This window comes from Mustela erminea, chromosome 1 (assembly GCF_009829155.1).
Source record: "Mustela erminea isolate mMusErm1 chromosome 1, mMusErm1.Pri, whole genome shotgun sequence".
NCBI lineage: Eukaryota > Metazoa > Chordata > Mammalia > Carnivora > Mustelidae > Mustela > Mustela erminea.
Window position 1 is genome coordinate 54182498 of NC_045614.1, and position 19199 is coordinate 54201696.

The 19199-nt window shown below is 42.9% G+C and overlaps 1 protein-coding gene across 3 annotated transcripts in view; it reads left to right on the plus strand.

The window, feature by feature from the left end:
• The window catches only part of TSEN2 (tRNA splicing endonuclease subunit 2), a 43331-nt gene that overhangs the window by 8799 nt on the left and 15333 nt on the right, over positions 1–19199 (plus strand). For all 3 annotated transcript variants that reach the window (XR_004281819.1, XR_004281820.1, XM_032327665.1), the window contains exons 4-7: positions 4417–4453; positions 10036–10567; positions 11881–11958; positions 18496–18546. Coding sequence is in view for 1 of the 3 variants with exons in the window: in XM_032327665.1 (XP_032183556.1) it covers positions 4417–4453; positions 10036–10567; positions 11881–11958; positions 18496–18546 (698 nt within the window). In the remaining 2 variants the exon portion in view is untranslated. The remainder of the gene's footprint in view (positions 1–4416; positions 4454–10035; positions 10568–11880; positions 11959–18495; positions 18547–19199) is intronic.

Sequence of the window (19199 nt, forward strand, 5' to 3'; positions counted from 1 at the left end):
TTTATTTGACACAGAGAGAGAGATCACAAGTAGGAGAGAGGCAGGCAGAAAGAGAGGGGGAAACAGGCTCCCCGCTGAGCAGAGAGCCCAATGTGGTGCTCCATCCGAGGACCCTGAGACCATGACCTAAGCCGAAGGCAGAGGCTTAACCCACTGAGCCACCCAGGTGCCCCTCCAGCATTTACTTTTAACCCAGCAATTCCATTTCTAGGAATTTTTCTGAAAGATAGACTGGCAAAAATATGAAAAGAAATTGCACGAGGCTATTCATTGCAAACTGTTTCTTATATTAAAGACTGGAAACGACCCAAATGTCCGGTATGAGGGGACTGGTCAATTAACACTGTACTGCATTCATACAATGAAGTACCATGGAGCTGAGCTAAGGATGAAGGATAACTGGGATGTGTTCCTAAGCAAAGAAGGCACAGTAAGGGGGAATCTGCGTAGTGTGCCATGGTTTATCTGAAGGTGGGGGGATATAAATATATTTTTGAAATTTAAGGAAGGATAAATCATGGATTCTTTTTAATGCCTATGGTGGAGGGACAGAACAGAATGGAGAAAGAAGTCCAACTTTATAGATTTGACTTTGGAACCTTATAAATGTGTTACATGATTACAAAACAAAGTTAAATTTTTAAAAGTAATTTTTTAAAAAAGCGGAATCTATATATCAAGTTGGTGGTATAGCCATGGAAGAAAACTATTTTGAGTGACTGTAGAACATGGTGACTTGAGGTTCAATCCTAATAGGATAGACTTTGTGTCAGTTATCTCTTGGCACAGTGTTATTTAATCATTGGCTTTCAGCAGCATCCAAATTGCTGACAAGTTTGCTAGGTAGGTGTGCTGATCTTGGCTGGATATACTTCTCCATCTGGTTAGTTATAGAGATCAGCTGGCTACTCCGATGGATTTAGTCCAATAATGGATCGAGCTGGACTTACTAGTGTCTGGTTGTCTGTTGGTTGGCTGTCAGCTGGTCTAGGATGGTCTCAACTGGGATGAGGGGCGGGGGGCACCATATATGTCATCCTTTTAGCAGACTAGCCCAGGCGTGTTCTCATGGTCATGGTGGAGGGTCACAAGCAAGCCCCAGCATGCCGGTGCTTTTTGGACCTCTCCTCATGGTATGTTTGCTGTTACTCCAACTTGTCTAGAGTCAACGTGTTTGGCAGGTGGAAGACCTGAAGAACTGGGACCATCAGTGCAATCAACCTGCCCTATACTCTAAAGAAAGGAAGAGTTGCAAAATAATCTTCACATTATTTTCAGCAATTATTTTACAGGCGATAGCAATCATACAACCGACTGTTGTATGGGTATTGTTTAGAAAAGCACATGATTAATTATGTTGGTATGGTTGAGAGCCAGGATTTTCACAATAAACATCTGTACCAGGAAGCAAAGAAGATTATCAAAAAGTGCTAGGCTTGTTTCAAAGGAGGCTCCCCAGACCAAAGAGGGAAACATTTGAACATCAATGAGAATAATGCTATAGGGGCACCTGGGTGGCTTAGTCGGTTTAGTGTCCAACACTTGATTGTGGTTCAGGCTGTGATTTCAGGGTCGTGAGATTGAGCCCCACATCAGGCTCTGTGCTAAGCATGGAGCCTGCTTCAGATTCTCTCTCTCTTTCTCTTGCTAAAAACAAACAAAAAGAATTAATACTATAATTTGTTTTAAAATCCAGTCATTGGTAATAATACCTCAAAAAAAACGCTTGAATCTTTTAATTTTTGCTAGTACATACTGATACATTCCAGGAGAAATTCACAGTTCACTTGTGGAGGATTCACCATTTTGGAAATTCGTAAACGTGGACTGGTTCTTGAGGTCACTAAGTAGTGAGGGATTTCTCTCTATAGAAGATTCCTGCTAATAAACAAGAAATAATGGGATTAGAATAGCACCATTTTGCATCCTCTTATAAAACATTGATCACCAGTGGTGTTGATGACATACAAAGAGACAACACATTTTTTTGTCTTGTGAGGGAAACACACAGCACCACCCATGAAGTAGGCTGCCCAAAATACTGAGCCCGAATCTGGTCAAGCCACCAGTTGCACTGATTTGCAGGAAACAGGGTCAAAGAATGCGTTAATTAAGCCAGTGCTGCTCAAAGTACTCAAGTGTCACAAGACAAGTCCTTTGCAACAGAATGGAAATAGATCCCCTACTATTTAGCTGTTTACCTATGGCTTCCCTTTCTGTGAAAATCAGGCTGTGAAAACAAGGGGAGCTGAACTAAGCGATATGTTGAGTGAGGCAGTTGCTTAAAGGTTGGTGCAGGTTCTTCTTGGACAGTCCATGAGTAATTCAAGGACAGTACTGGGCCTGCGACCTTTGATGAGCCACCGTGTTTACAGCACAGTAGGGACGTGATCCTCTGAGGCCAGACCAGTGGGAAGCTGTATAGGACAGAAGACCCAATTGCTTCAGTAAGTGAATCACAGGGAAGAAAAACGTGGAGTCACGTATATTAGAATCAACTTCAGATTTATCAGTCAGTTGCAACGTATAGGCCTTAGATGGATTTTGAGTCCAATTTTCAAAAATTGTGACAGTCCATAGATTTTGGATGAGGCTAAGGAATTAATAGTAATTTTTAAAAGTAATAATGGTATTGCAATTATTTTTCCAGTTTTTATAATTTTTTAAAGTAAGCTCTATGCTCATGTGGGACTTGAACTTACAGCCTCAAGTTTGAGTCACATGCTCCACCAACTGAGCCAGCCAACACCCCCAATTTTTTTATACAAGGTTTTTTGGGTTTTTTTTTTCATTTTTTTGTCTTTAGAGAAATACATAAGCACTGCTTAGAGATGCTGTGATAGGATGTAAGGGATCTTTTTCAGAATAATCTGGAGACAGGAGAATGAACAAAAGAACAAATAAAGCAAGACTGGCCATGAGTTAATTGTTAAAGCTGAGGGATGGCAACATGGGAATTTATTATACTATTCTCCTTACTTTTGTATGTCTGAAAAATTTTTCACTTTTTCAAAAAGTGGGGGAAAAAATAGCATAATGACCCCCACCATCAAGCTTCAGCAGTTACGAATATTTGGCCAGAAACCTAGAAAGCTTTCAAATAGTATGATGATCTTAACAGTTGAGAATCTTCTCCTGATCTGTGTAGTAACTGAATTTTAGACAGTAATAGAAATTTGAAGGAAAGGAATTTATGCCAAGGAATCATAAATGAAGCTTGTGGACTGCCCTGAAGAAGTAAATCTCAAATGTCCATTTTAGGAGGGTCTTCACATTCTGGCTTCAGCCTCATCTTCCACCCTCTCTCTGCACTCTCTTCTACTTGGCACTACAGCCACCTTGGGCTGCTTGCCATTCCATGGACCTGCCATGCATTTACTCTTTCAGCCTCTGCATGGCTTCCCCTGCCTCCTTCCCTCTGGTCTGCCTGGTGAACCCTCATTCACTCTTCAGAGCCCAGCTCAGCTACTCCTCCTCCTTGGTGTTTTTTACTAAGCCTTTCAGGTAAAGTGAGCTACTCCCTTTATACTCCTTTTACTCCTCAGCTTGGGTTAGAATCAGTCATTTCTGGTCTGTCTCCCCAAATGGGCTGTATCTCAAGAAAAGAGGATTTACTTTCTTACTTCTGTGTCTCCAGTGCTTGACACATGGATGACTATCAGTAATGCATGCTAAATTGTCATTTTTATTAAATTTACCAGAGGAGGGAGGTCATGACACAGCAAAAACTGACAAATTCCTAAGGAGGTAGGAGTATGTGAACTCCTAGTGTTTTTAAAGCTGATGATCATCTATTCCAAGCCTTTAATGCCCTGGGCAGAAGGCTGAGTTTGGGTAAGGAGAAACGATTTGCCCAAGGCAGAGTGGAGGAGGATGAGGACTAAAACCCACACCATCAGGTGATCAGTAAATAATACCGAAGGTGGAAAGGCTCAACCAGCCAGATGCCCAGAGCTAGAACCCAGAACTCCCAGGTCCACACCCAGCACCAACACTGCCATGAAATTCACTTCATCAACCCTTTTTGTAGGTACATGTGGGGAGCTTTGACTGAAGATGCCTTATGGAGCACGGGAAAATGGCAAAGTGCGTAACTTTAGTGCCTCGATATTTTCATCCAAAAGTTCAGAGGTGGCAGAGGGGTTTCCTCTTGCATGCCATTGCTGCTGCGCTGCAGTGTTGAGAAGGATTTCAGGGTCACATCTGGGCACAGCAAGAGCACTGTGATCAATCAGCATTGACTTCCAGTGGGTTCAGGGAATGATGGCATATAAAGCACGCCATTGCTGGTTGGGCAAGATTAGCCTTCTAAATGTGTGATTTTGTGATTCTTGAAATTCTCTTTGTTTTTCTGGATTTTCAATGTGTTTTTTACCTTTAGGAAAATTGTCTGAACAGACTTTTTTGTTGTTACAGATATGAAGACAGACATGCCTATAATCACGTCAAAGAAGTAAGTCATGATGGCCTTGGCTTAAGTCAGATCTGTTTGTAGATAGCCTTTCCAGTGTGGTAGGTCACGCCTTGTTTTTTTGGTTTTTTTTTTTCTTTTTTTTGGTAGTAGGTGTGTCCTTGAAAATTATGTCTGAACTTAATGTGGATCAAATCATATTTGAAATGCACTAAGTTAATTTTTTTAAATAATGCTAATCCAAATCCTTTGCCACTTCCAAAATATGAACAAGTGTCCTCTACTGTGTATGTCTTTAAGTGCTAGGATGTTTACACTTAGGTCTAGAACTAACCTCTCCCTATCCTCTTTCCTTACTCTACACTTGCAGGGTGAGAGAAAGGCTTCCATGGAGGCTCTTCCTCATCTACTCATACAATCCCAATTCCTTCCTCTGGCTTTTCTTTACGCTCTCCCATTTTCTGGAACTTCTCTTCTTGACCGCCCTCCCCCCCCCCAGCAAGCACGCTGCCTGTCACTCTCTTGGAGGTTTTCTTGTCACCACCACCCTCCCTTCGTGGGGCTGGTTCTTCCAGCTCCCACACAGTCCGCCTTGGCGCCCCTCGCTGTGCCGGCTGTCATACACCTGGATTTAGACTGTCAGTTCCTGGAGAGCAGGAACCAGGCCTGCTTCCTCTCTGCAGCCCCAACACAGAGTGGTCCCTTGGTGGGATTTTGTGGACTAAACGTTCATGCATTTAAATCCTCATTGTCCCTGGGAGGCAGCTCCAGTGGTGTCTCTTCTGTAAGCCTTCTAAAAATATTTAAGCCCCAGTGGTTTTTCTTTTTGCTTCTAGCACATACTGGCAGAATCTGACAGCTCCTGTTCAGTTGTGTGCTCGGTAACCCCATAGCCAGGGACAGTGACCCCAGAGAGATCTCAGTGGCTGCTGTGGCTATACCTGCAGGCTGGGTTTTGGGGGTAGGGTTCCAGTCTGGGAGGGGCCTGCTGAGAACCTGGCAAAGCCCTCATCCCAGGAGCAGCTGCAGGAAAGCTGCTGCGGTCAACCCTAGGACTCAGAAACAGAGCAGAAGCCTGCCCCTCAGAACTGCATCCTGGGGGCGCCTGGGTGGCTCAGTGGGTTGAGCCTCTGCCTTCGGCTCAGGTCATGATTGAGGGTCCTGGGATCGAGCCCTGAATCGGGCTCTCTGCTCAGCGGGAGCCTGCTTCCCCTTCCCTGCCTCTCTGCCTGCTTGTGATTTCTGTCAAATAAATAAATAAAATCTTTAAAAAAAAAAAAGAACTGCATCAAGCAGTTGGGCTGGCAGTCAAGCCAGTTTGAGTATGTGAAGTTCTGGGTGGGGGAGATTTTCACCCGGCTGAAGTTATCCCTTTGTCACCTCTGCAGTAATAACATTCCAAGCATTTTATTGATCCTTGTATAGTTCCCTAGAGCTACCATAGCTCAAAAGAACAGAAATTTAGTCACATACCTCTGGAGACCAGAAGTCTAAAATCAGCATATCAGCTGGGCTGTGCTCCTTCAGAAGGCTATAAAGGAGGATCCTCCCATCTTCCATGCCTGGTGTGAACCTCAGGTGGTAGCCAGCAATCTTTGACATTCCTTGGCTTATGGATGCATCTCTTTAGGCTCTTCCACCATTCTCACATGGAGCTCTCCCTTGTGTATGTCTACGTGTCTCTGTCCAAATTTCCCTCTTCTTTCCTACAAGGAAACTAGCCAGTATGATTTCATCTTAACTTGGTTACATCTGCAAAGACAGTGTTTCCAGAGAAGGTCAGATTCACAGATGCCAGGGGTTAGGACTTAACCATAGCTGACATTTCTGCAGAAAATTATGGCCCCCCATCACTTGATTAATTATTTGGCCATAATAATTGCAGTCAAAATCTAAATTATTAAATATTAAAAGAAATGGGTTCATTTTTATATTTTTAGGTTAATTTTTCAGCTTAAGTGCTTCTTGTAATTGTTTCTTTACTCTTCCCTCTGAAACTCTGATTCCCTTTCTCAAGTGAATTCACTCTGATTGGCTCTTTCTCAACAATAGATGAGAACCTTCCATGTAATCCTCTCTGGAGGTGAGTGTCCAGACCCTTGGATGATGCCCTAGGGGACTGAAATATATAGGTTGTGTCCTCGAAGGGCCAGTTGTGAGGGAGGTGTTGCCCCCCTCCCCATTTGTAGTCCTCTGTTCAGCCAGTGTTTACTGCAGGTGCCTGAGTGTTGGGTGTTGGGTGTTGGGTAGGTGCTACAGATACAAGAGGAGGAAAAAATTTCATCCCTATTCTCAAGGGATTTACCATCAAGTGGGAGCAGAAGAGAAGTAAACGACTGGACTGTTCTGTAATAAACATTGCAGGGAGGTATTACTATGATCACTGTCATAGCTAACAGGTACCGGCTCTCTAACAGTGCTAGCTATCAGTCTGGATGCTTTACTTGACCATCTCAGTTCATCTTCTCGAGAAGTCTTTGAGGTAGGCATAGTCATTTCCATCTCATTGTATCAGCTCAGACAAGGCAGTTCAGCTTCAGAGCCTCCAAGACACTGACACAGGGAGAACAATAATGTGGTCGTACATGCTGGTGTTTCTTGGGCATATTCCATAAACGAGGTCCTGTGCTGATAACACATTTTAGACTGTCCCCTAAAGTCCTCTCATCTCCCCTAGAGGTAGGTCCTGTTATCTGACAGGTGAGGAAACGCAACCAGAGCTTACATAACTTGTGTAAGGGCAGTACTTGGACCCAAGCAGACTGCCTCAAAACTGTTTTGCTGTGAATTTCCAATGACAGATAGGCAGTCATCTGTAAGTGGGGGAGGGGGGCGTTCACTGTGCCAGTGGAAGAGTATGTTCAAGGCCATAGAGACAGAAGAAGCAGAGGCGTATTCAGATGCTACACCCTTGTGCAGTCGGGTGGCCCTGAAATGGCTTTTCACCAGTCTCTTCACTGCTGCTAATCATAGCTGCCACCTTTTCCCCCTGCCACTCTCTCCCTTATGTCGCCTGACTTTTACTTTTCTCTTCCTGCTGCTTCTCCAGCAGTGTCCAGGGTTAATCGCAGCAGGACTTGGCTTTTTCAGGCATTGTCAGCCAATGAGAGGACACCTGCTCTGTGACTCATATGCCATATGTCTTAGTCATTTGTGTATCTGGCTGTTTGCATCACCAGTCTTTCTCAGAGGCTTTCTCCCACATGCTTTTGCAGCCACACTCTCATTTGAGCTTCCACAAAATGAGCATCTGAGGTCATAATGAGGCAGGAATGCAGGTGTGATTCTGGTTTTTTGCAGAAGAGCAAAAAGTTATAGGGGTGTTAAGTGCTTTAGCTCGGAATCACATGAAAGAGCCAACTCCCGAACCCAGATCTGGTGCAGCACTTGTCCCCACAGAGCTGTCCTGCTCTCAAAAAGCAGTTAATTAAGGTGTACACTTCATTCATTAAAAATGTTATTTGTGTTTTGTAATGTATATGTATAAGTCAAAATGATTTTAATTTTCAAGTTTCCCCCTAAAAAGCCCACAAGCATATAGTAACAAATATTTATAGAGTACTTACTGTGTGCTGAGCATTGCCCATGTCTTGTCTCCTTTAGTCCTTGCAACAAATCCATCATGTCAGTACGGTTTACTCCTGGTTTACAGAGTAGGAGCTGAGCCTTTCAAGGGTCGGGTAGCTAGTACAGGAACATGATGGAATGAGGGTTTGAACTCGTATCTGCCTTGACCACCCTATTGCAGAGATCAGAGCCTCTCTCCTTCTCTCTGTGCTTTTTCTCTCTCTCTCAAGTTCAGATCTTTTGCTCAAAGGGGCAATAGTTGAACCTTTCATCAGTGGTTCTTTCACATATTTTAAGTCAAGGAATTTGATGAAAGTTGGGGATCCCTTCCCCAGAAAGATATGTTGACACAAAAATCTGTGTTCAAATAAAAAGATTCATAAATCCACAAAGCCTATCAAGCCAGTACTATAGGTGGCATGAAGAGCAAAGATTCTTTTTGAGATCTCTCAATTGAAAGTTCTTTTAACTGTATGCAACAGCGGCCATACTTTGCATACAGGTGAGAAGACACCCTGCCATTGTATGAGCAACTACATTTTTTATTCTGATTTTTAAAAGTAATACATAACCCCTTTTTGCAGTAGTTGTCTCATTACCCCTACTTACAGGTGGGGGAACAACCACAGAGAAGTTAAGTAATAGGCTTTGTCACATATATATAAGTCAAAGAGTCTGGCTGATATTCATGCATACAATTGTGGTGTCTACCCTGCTTCTTCTTAGATGTAGGTGTAGCCTTTCTAGGTTTTACTCTTTAAATCTAAGATACAGTTCCCAGTATATAGGAAGGCGTACTCATCCCTATGTAGGATAGACAGGGTGTGAACAGCTTGGCGATTCCTCTGAGGAATCAGGGTTAAGCAGCCACAAATCTTAAAATATAGCAGAGGCCAGCTTCCTTGTTCAGTTGCGTATGAGATGCCACAGTTTATAAACTGTGACATATTCAGCCATCTATATGCAAAGCAAAATACTTAAGGTGAAGAGTAAAATTACCTCTGTCTTCCCACAAACCGTGTGGTCATAGGTGGCTTCCAGGCCAACGGTTGTAGGTAGAGGCAAAAAGTGCTTGAGTTAGGGCACCTGGGTGGCTCAGATGGTTAAGCGTCTACCTTCAGCTCAGGTCATGGTCCCAGGGTCCTGGGATCAAGGCCCGCATCAGGCTCCCAGCTTACCTGGGAATTTGCTTCTCCCTCTTCTTCTGTTCCCCGGCTTGTGCTTTTTCACTGTCAAATAAATAAAATCTAGGAAAAAAAAAAAAAGAAAAAAGTGCTTGAGTTTCACATTGCCTTTAGCTCCTGCTGATGAGATTTCCAGTATGGCAGCCTGACTCTGCATGGAGGCATTGCAGTGGCATCATCAAGCCAGGGGTCTCACTGGGGCAGAACCCTATTGTCTTACCTGTGATTTTTTATAACATGGAAAGTGTTCAGGGTTGCCTTTACATTTGAGGAACGAAGCAGGTATTCCTCATCAAACAGTACTTCAAAAGTTATTATGAGAGAAAGTGCCCTTTCTGCTAGGATGCTTGGCCATATGTATCCTTTCGTGCCATATGCAGTGAAGACCTTAGTAGGTACTGTGAAAAATATTTATTGAAGTTCTCATTTTGCATTCCAGTGCCGAGCAAAGACTCTGTATACTGTGAGTGGGATATTTTTCTGAAAATGTTGTGATATCCAAAATTGAGAATAATGTAAAGGAAATCCTGAGAGAACATAGCCATATTCTCTTTGTAGTCACCTAAATCATTTGGCCAACCAGTTTTAAATTACATAAATATTCATACTTGGTCAAAATGGAGTCAAGTTTTTTTTCAAAGTAAGAAAATTAAATGAAGCTCTAATAAAAACAAAAGTAACACATGCTTATTGCAGAACAGTTAGAAAACACACACCAAAAAAAAAGTATAAAGAAAACATTTACCTATAGCCCTCTACTGAGAAAAACTGCTATAAATGCTTTGACATGCTATGAACCCATCTCTTCTGCATGCCACGTTGTGCTTTGAATATTGAAATTCAGGTGCTACTAACAGTATTTGCATCTTCCAGGTATCAGCATCGTGTGGAGTGGGCCGCAGAGCTCATGCGAGGACAAGGGCAGGAGGAGAGTACTGTACAGAGAACCCTCCAGGATTACACAAAACCACTCGAGCATCCTGGTATAGAAAGGAAAGAAGTTCAAAGGCACGATGAGAACTCTGAAACAACTTCCAAAATGGAAGTTACCACAGATAGAGAGGAACCCTCTGTGATGAATGGGGACTCGGGAAAGTTGGTGGACATGGACGGTCCCTGCAAGCCATCAGGCAGCCTGCAGCAGGGCCCTGGGCCTGACCCGTTCGCTCCCAACGGCATGGGTGAACCTGGGGCGGAGGTGGCCAAGCCACAGCACCACCCCCTGCCCCGAGTTCCTTGTGGCAAAGAAGGTGTCCTCCTCCCCCTGCCTGACACTCAGCCTGGAGACGGGAGCCAGCCCACAGGTCCCCTCTGTGCCAGCGAGAGGGTGCCTGGTGATGAGTACGTGCTGGTGGAGGAAGATGTGTATGATGAGAGCGAGAAGGAATGTGCCCCAAGTGAAGAAGTAAGTATGGCCGGCCTTTGAACAACAGGGGTTCAGACTGCATGAACCCACTTATACACACAAGGATTGGTGTGCAGGCTTTTGTTTTTGGGGGTTTTGGTGTTGCTTTTTTTTGATAAATACAGTACAATACTGTAAATGTATTTTCTCTGCCATATAACTTTTTTTTTTTAAAGATTTTATTTATTTATTTGACAGAGATCACAAGTAGTCTGCCATATAACTTTTTAAAGTATTTTTTTCTCTAGCTTTATTATAAGAATGCAGCATATAACACATATATAAAATACACGATAATCAGCCATTTATAATTATTGGTAAGGCTTCCAGTCAACAGTAGGCTATTAGTAGTTAATTTTGGGGGGAGTCAGAGATTATATGTAGATTTTCTGTGGCTGGAAGTCAGCTCCCCTAGCCCCTGTGTTGTCCAAAGATCAACTGAAGAAGAAAATTACTCACTTCCTCCAGAGCCATAAGTTTCTGGCCCATCGCAGATGTGGGCTAACCAGGATGCCCCTTACTCAGAAATGGTAGCAGGCCCATATTAAGTGCCCAGGGCATGTGGGAGGTGGTGAGACCCTCTGGGAGAACTAGTAGGCACTGGATCCCAGCCCTGGTGGCCCAGTAGCTATGAATGTTATTTCTCCTAAAACCTCAAAGTTTGTGAATAACTTAACTTAAAAAAAAAGAAAAAGTGAAAATTAAAGCATGTATAATAATATTCTTTCCCTTGGGTGGGAAAAAAAGAAGTGCTGTAGTAATTACACATAGTCTTGAGTGCAGCTGTGGTGCAGGGAGTCTCTGGTATGGAGGAGGTCAGCCAGCACAGGAAAAACACTGGAAAGCTCAAGAGCACACGCCCCCGCCCCCTACCGAGGGATGCATAGTCAGAGTCGGTTGCCCTAGAATTATCTGTAATAGCTAAAATGAGCAAATCTAATGGCTAAGTTGTATGTGAAACACCTGTTTGAAGAAATATTATCTAGCCTTTAGAATAGGGTTAATGGAGCCTGATAAGCTAGGCCCACCCTTCTGAGTTGCAAGTGGGTGAAAAGAAGTACTTAAATTTGACCAAGGAAAGGATCACAACCATGGGAAAATTTCATGGGGAATATAGAGAGGAAACAAATCAAAATGTTAATAATAGAAACCTAAAACTTCTTTTTCCACATCATAATTAAAAATGTTTTTAACAGTATTAATCCAATAAATGTAAATCTGTGAAATTTGTAAGAAAAATGTTTTAAAATGCAATCCGCTCTATGTAATATGTAGTGCTTCTGTTTGTTTGTATGTATTTTATTTCTTTTCAGTTGGCACCAAAAAGGAGATTAGTATGCAGAAGAAATCCATATAGGATCTTGGAGTATTTGCAGCTTAGCTTAGAAGAGGTATGTTTCCTGCATGTTACCTTTTCAGCTCTTGGTCTCAGGGCCTGGACAACCTCTAATGGGGTCCACTTGTAAATTCAATTCTGTATGTAATTCAGGAACTATATAATTCAGTAACTGAGTATGCAGTAACTGAACATTACACATAGGTATTGAAATAACCAAAGGCACCTTCCAAAGTAGGTCTGCCTAAACTTCACTCCTTAACCTTCATTTCATCAGGTCTAAGATCTTGGGGGGTCCTTCCTATATCATGAGATACAGCTTATATACCATACTATTCACCCATTTAAAGTGTACAGTTCATCCATTTGGGAGGGAGACAAACCATAAGTGACTCTTAATCTCACAAAACAAACTGAGGGTTGCTGGGGGAAGGGGGTTTGGGAGAAGGGGGTGGGATTATGGACATTGGGGAGGGTATGTGCTTTGGTGAGTGCTGTGAAGTGTGTAAACCTGGTGATTCACAGACCTGTACCCCTGGGGATAAAAATATATGTTTATAAAAAATTAAAAATTAAAAAAAAATAATAATAAAGTGTACAGTTCATGGTTTTTAGTGTTTCATAGTTTCACCAGCTTTTAATAAGCCAAGGTGCGTGCTTCAAGTCATGTCGTGATTGCTAATTATATAAATGGATTCTAGATATTTCCTTCTGCAGAATTACTAATACATGTCTCTTAATGGAATAGCTACATTCCCAAAAGTTAGCTAAAAGTGACTTTCTAAAAACTGCATCATAAATTTTCCCTCTTATTTGGAGTTCCTCTATCCTGTGTTCATTTGTTCAGTCCCTCCTCCTTTGCTTATGTTTACACTGTGCACAGAAATGTTGTTTTTGCCCTGGAGAACTGTACCCCTTCCTCAATCTCATGTGCTTCCTCTCCCAGAATGCTCCTGCTTGTCTTGGATGGCTCCCGCAGTCGCTAGCACTGTTCTTGGTGGAGATGCAGGTCTCAGGAAGTGCTTGTTGAATGTGGCCACATTGGTCACTTTGTGGGTGCATTCTCAGAGAAGTAGTTGTATCCCCATGTTTTCTGGATTTCCTTCTGTACTTCCTTCCTTGCAATGAGACCAAACAGAGTGTGGGACCCAGAAATGATATTTGGAATTATTTACTACATCTCCTTTTTCTACAAATGCACCAGCTGAATCTGTTGTAGAAGACAGTAACCACTAGCCACGTGTGACTATTTAATTTAAAAGTGAACAAAATGCAGAATTCTGTTTCTCAGTTGTGCCAGCTACATTTCACTCAGCAGCGACAGGTGGATAGTGGTGACTGTATTGGACAGCACAGGTGTAGAACATCGTCATCATAGGAAGTTCTGCTGGACAACACTGTAGATTCCCCTTCTCTAGGTGCTTGAGCTCTCTGGGCCTTGATTTCTTCTCAGTATAATGAGGGTTATGTAATGCCTTGTTCATAAGATCTTCTGGGAATTAACTACCCCATGTAATGGGCTCAGCACAGTGCCTGATACATAGTAAGTGCTCAGTAAGCATTAGTGTCTGCTTTTCTTGTTGTTATCATCATTATTAAATTACTTGTAAAAGCTATTAAGTAGCTAGTTAGAACCTTTTCTTTTGCAATCAGTATTTTGCAAAAATGTTCAATGGGTACTTACTCTGTGCCGAGCACTGGGCTAAGTACTAACAATACAGAAATAAACAGAATATGGCTCTGGTCCTAAAGATGGCCCAGAAATAATTACATTCCATGTGGTCTGTGGATTGTGCCAGTGTTGCTCCTCTGGTATCCTTGTACCCAATGTCTGATGTCTATCAAGTGCTTAATCATTTTATTTGTTAAATGGGGGCATTCACGGTGTGGAATTTGCACAGAAACTGGTGGAGTCCAAAAGGACGTGAACTAGCTGGAAAGCCTTCATGGAGTTGGTGATATCTATAGATATGAAAAGATAAATAGTGTATTGCCATTTGGACACTGGACAGCGTAGACTCCTTCATGCAGCTCAACCCTGGATGGCAACACAGAAGGGCTAGATCATGAGGGCATATCTATAAGTATCAACCAGGGTTCTGACCCGGTCTTGGCGGTGCTGGGGCACTGCAGTGGCCATGTCAGGGAAGGGCAGGTACTGGAGCTGGCATTAGTGGGAGACTGCTGGAGGGCTGAGGAGGAGCTGGCCAGGATCTCAGCTCTGGGAGGCGGCAGCAATAGGCAGAGAGGGCATTTGGTGTCAGCCTCACTGTTCCAGGAGGTGACTGGTTGTGTTCTATGCGATGCTTTTTACTGACAATAAAAGGCGTCACTGTCTGCTGCTGTCTCCCAAACACTCCTGAACAAAGACAAGAGTAGTGGGAGGTAGATTAGGTTGCTGTGCATTCTTGGAAGCTGCTTGGTTCCTGAGGACATTCCACAGAGGTCTTGCAGTTTTCGGGGAATGTGCGATTAAACCTCGCTCTGCCTCAGTTCTGTTTTGGCAGATTGCCTCTGAATGAATCACCTGTGTTTGGTGCACCACTTATACAGTTTAATGTGTTTCCATAAATGTCCATCAGGAACACAGGCAGCCCTTCTCTGGTGATTCAGAGCAGTTTTTTTCTGGAGCTTGGGTATGGTAATTCCACAGCTGACTTAAAGATCTGTTACTGAGAACTGTTTTTCCATTATAACACTTTGGGACCTAGCTAGATTTCGTGATGACATTAAAACTATCATTAAACTCTTCCCTCTACTTTTGCTTTGATAGTAAAAGCTTACTAATGAGATCTCAAGGGACATAATCACCTACCTCCCCAGACTTCCCCAGTCTTCTGATGATTTAATTCTAAATAAAGCCAACTCAGTTGAATTAAGATCCATTCCATCTGTAATAAGTGCCTATGAGCAGTTTGTGTACATTGTGTACATTCATTTATTTTAGGCCAATAAATATTAATGAGGCATTGGTTTCATCAGTTCTTAGGAACATTTGTTTACTGATAATGGAAAGTTTCTGAAGAACTTAAATTCTAACAAATACTGGGAAGGAGTCTTTTGCTGGGCAAGGAGAGGCTTGAACTTTTCCAGGCTACAGTATCTAAACAGTTTTTTATAAAAGGAGGGGAAACTAAAATGAATTGAGCAGTTAGGTACTTTGCATAGACTTTAAAATTTTTATGAGACTTAATCTCATTAAATCTTTTTTTTTTTTTAAGATTTTATTTATTTATTTGTCATAGAGAGAGAAGCGAGAGCAAGCACGGGCAGAGTGGCAGGCAGAGGCAGAGGGAGAAGCAGGCTCCCTGCCAAGCAAGGAGCCCGATGTGGGACTTGATCCCAGGACACTGGGATCATGACCTGAGCCGAAGGCAGCCGCTTAACCAACTGAGCCACCCAGGCGTCCCATCTCATTAAATCTTTAATAAGGCATTTTCAGCCCCATTTTGTCAGTGAGGTAGGAGAGCTTAAGTGATACTTGCAGGGGGTTTGCTGTTAATGAAGATTTCAGCCCAGCTCTGCCACATCCCAGAGTTCATTTTCCCTGTTGTCCCATTCTGAACTAAGAAGTGATGGCTGGGAGACATCGAAAGGAGAAGCACTTGACTGTTGGAGAACCCAGGTTCATCTCCTCCATATCAACTTCTGACCACCATTTGTGTGCATCCGAGAAACAGTGGTACTCTGCGTTAGTGAGTGGTGTGCCACAGGAAGACCAAAGGTCAAAGTAAGATTATCAGACTCCTGGGAAGGCTGTCAGGTAGCTGCAAGGGGCTGTGGGGCATGCAGCATCCACGTGAGGAGAAAGGAGCTGGAGAGCCAGGCCTGCAGTGACTCCGGCAGTGTCATAAACTCGGGGTCGATTCTCTCTGCACAGGCACAGAGCAAACGCCATGTGTTAGACGCTCTCCTGAGCCAGGGGAATGGCAGGCAGAGTTTCTGCTCTCACAGAGTTGACTTTCGAGCTGGAGAGGCGCATATAAGAAAGATCTTTTCAGACAAATGTGTTCTGGGACACCTGGGTGGCTCAGTGGGTTAAGCCTCTGCCTTCTGCTCAGGTCATGATCTCAGGGTTCTAGGATCGAGCCCCACTCCAGGTTCTCTGCTCAGTGAGGAGCCTGTTTCCCCCCCTCTCTGCCTGCCTCTCTGCCTACTTGTGATCTCTCTCTGTCAAATAAATAAATAAAATCTTCTTTAAAAAAAAAAAGGTGTGTCCTGAAGAAGATGATCAGGATGGGGGTTGCTTAACAAGGGCGGAGGGGAAGACCTCTCCAAGAAGTGACCTTTGCGTGTGGGGCAGAACGTGCCAGATACTGGAGTAGCACTTAAAAAGGTGAAGGCAGGAATGACCTTACTGTGTTCAGGGGCAGACATGGAGCCAACATGACCAGAAGGAGTAGTGGTCAGATGTCCAAGGGACTGGAGGCTGTGGGAAGCAACGTGCCTTGCCATAAAGCCATTTGGAGGGTTTTAGTCATGGGAGCCATGTGACCTTCATGTGGGGAAAAGATGGCTCCAGCTACTATGGAGAATGCATGGAGCAGAAAGGCCTCTGAGAAGTCCAGGCAGGGAGTGGCGGCTGGGACCCAGAGAAGCAGGGTCACCTGCATCTTTAGAGAAGCTCTAGGTTTAGACCAGAGTGGAACTAAAGTGGTAGTTCTCAAGCCACTTTACTCTTAAAAATTATTGACAATCCCAGAAACATCTTTATGTGGGTTATACCTGTCACTGTTTGCCAAACTAAATTTTTAAAACACAATTTTGAAATTTGTTCTTTAATTCATTTTAAGATAATAATGATAAATCCTTTATACATTACATAAAATTTTATGGAAAAATAACTACATTCTTATAAAACAGAACAAATTCAGTGAGAAGAATGGCAGTTTTCCCCTCTGCCAGTTGCTTGAAGGTCTGGCTTTATAGAAGTCAGCTGGATGCCCACATCTGCTTCTTTATTCAGTCTGTGTGACACCACGTGTCTTAGCGCCTCTGGAGAGAATGAGCAGGAACAAGGCAAATAAAGTGTTCTTTTCATGAAGCAGTTTTGGCCTGGAGATCTCCTGAAAGGGTCTCGGGGACTCCAGGATCCCCAGACCACACTTTGAGAACCACTGTTGTAAAGAGAATTGGCATGAGATAGGAGAAAATGACAGGGGGTGGACTCAGGCAATTCCTGGGGATCACAGAGGTGTTTCCTTAGCAAACCTTATCACTGCTTGAAACCCCCTACACCTCCATGGCCTGTGCTGTCCTAAATCCTCTTGTGGTTTGTTGCTGTGCGTGCTGGGGCAGTGAAGAAGTATGCTTGGTGAGCACCCGTCATTGGTACCATGCTGTTGAACAGAAATGCGTAGGCTTGGGGCGGGGGACTGCATCTCTGTCGCCACACTGTGTAAGAAGGCCCTCATCTGTGCCAGGCAGAGGCAGCAGAATGGTTTTCGTTTGGTTATAATCTTCTGTCCTCATTTTTATAAAGAAAGTACCCCGGTTTTACTGATAACCACCATTTAGCCACTAGGACACACCATTCTCGTATAAGTCTGTTCGGGTGTAAACATGGATCCTATCCCCATCTACAAGTATAGTGAACAGTGCTTGGTGGCATCAGTGTTTGGCATTGTCTTACTTTCATCAGAAAGCAATTGGGGCACCTGGCTGGCTCGGTTGGTGTAAAGTATATGACTTTTGATCTCAGGATTGGGAGATTGAAACCCACGTTGAGTGTAGAGATTATTAAAAAAAAATAAACTTTTTTTTTTAAAAAAGCTATTTTGGGCCTCCTGAGTGGCTCATTCGGTTAAGTGTCTGCCTTCAGCTCAGGTCGTGTCCCCAGGGTTCCGAGATCAAGTCCTGAATCCGGCTCCCTGCTCAGTGGGGAACCTGCTTGTTCATCTGCCTCTCCCCCTGCTTGTTCATCTGCCTCTCCCCCTGCTTGTGCTCATTTTCTTTCCATCAAATAAATAAGATCTTTAAAAAAAAAAAAAAAAGGCTATTTTAATCTCCATCTAAGTGTGATTTTACTCAACTACAGCTGACCTTGTTTGCTTTTCCTCCTGCCTCCCCGTGCAAGTAAAACATTACTGCATAATGAAGTTCATGTAAAGTTAGGGATTACTTAATGGGAAATCACTTTACAAGCAAGGGTGACTGAAAAACTATGTTTTGTTATGCAAGCCAAATTTATACTGCCCACTTTTCACAAATTTCTATGTATTTCTTCCTGTAAATTTTTTTTCTTGGTTTAATATGGTTATTTAATTTTGTAGAGGAAAATCTAATGAGGAATGCTTCCTATTATTACAGCTATTTACATCATTTTTCAGTTTAGCTATATGGTTTTTAAGGGGAAAATACATGGAAAATACACAAATGCTTTTTTACTGATTTTTAATCAATTTGTGACTTTCATATCTTCTTAGACTTAAATTTGCATGAGCCATTTATGTTAAAAATATGTGATCATTTTTTGAAGGTGATTTAAGGACATTAATTTATACTTGACGTAAAGAAAAATCAATCTGTAAAATAATTTCTCAAGAATGTGGGATAGTTTCTAATGGACATTTTCTGCATGCTCTGTTTTTAGGCCTTTTTCCTGGTCTATGCTCTGGGATGTCTGAGTATTTACTATGAGAAGGTAAGATGTTATATTTAAATAAAATCTGCTTAAAATTTTCCTGGTGTTAAAAGCGGGCTGTAGTAATTTTCATATTGCTATAATACAAACTTACCTACCTTCACTGAATGAAATTGGAGTTAAATTTTTTCTCTAGGTTTAGGTTTTGGGCCCTGAATTGTGATTTTTTAGGGTGGGGATAAGATTTTATTTATTTATTTTAGAGACTACAAGTTTGAGCAGGGGGAGGGGAGAGAGAATCCCAAGCCGACTTCATGCCGAGTGTGGAGCCTAATGTGGGGCTTGATCTCACCACCCTGAGATCATGACCTGAGCCAAAGTCAGGAGTGAGACGCTTAACCAACTCAGCCACCCAGGCACCCCCTGAATTGTGATTATTAAGACAGAAGCCAGGTTTGACTCTTTCAGATTGAATTTCATTCCCAGATGCTAGGAAAAGAACAATATCTTAGATAATGATCAGGAAATTGGCGTCAGAACAGTACTAAAAATTACAACTGCCAGTGTTCAGTGCCTCCTTTGGTAAAAGCTATGTGTTGGGTACCTTACAGGCAGTACTTCTGGTCCTTGCCTCTGCCTGGTAAGAATTCTATAGATAAGGTAACTGAGGCTTGGAGGAAGTAAGTAACTCAGCCAGGGTCACACAGCTAGTC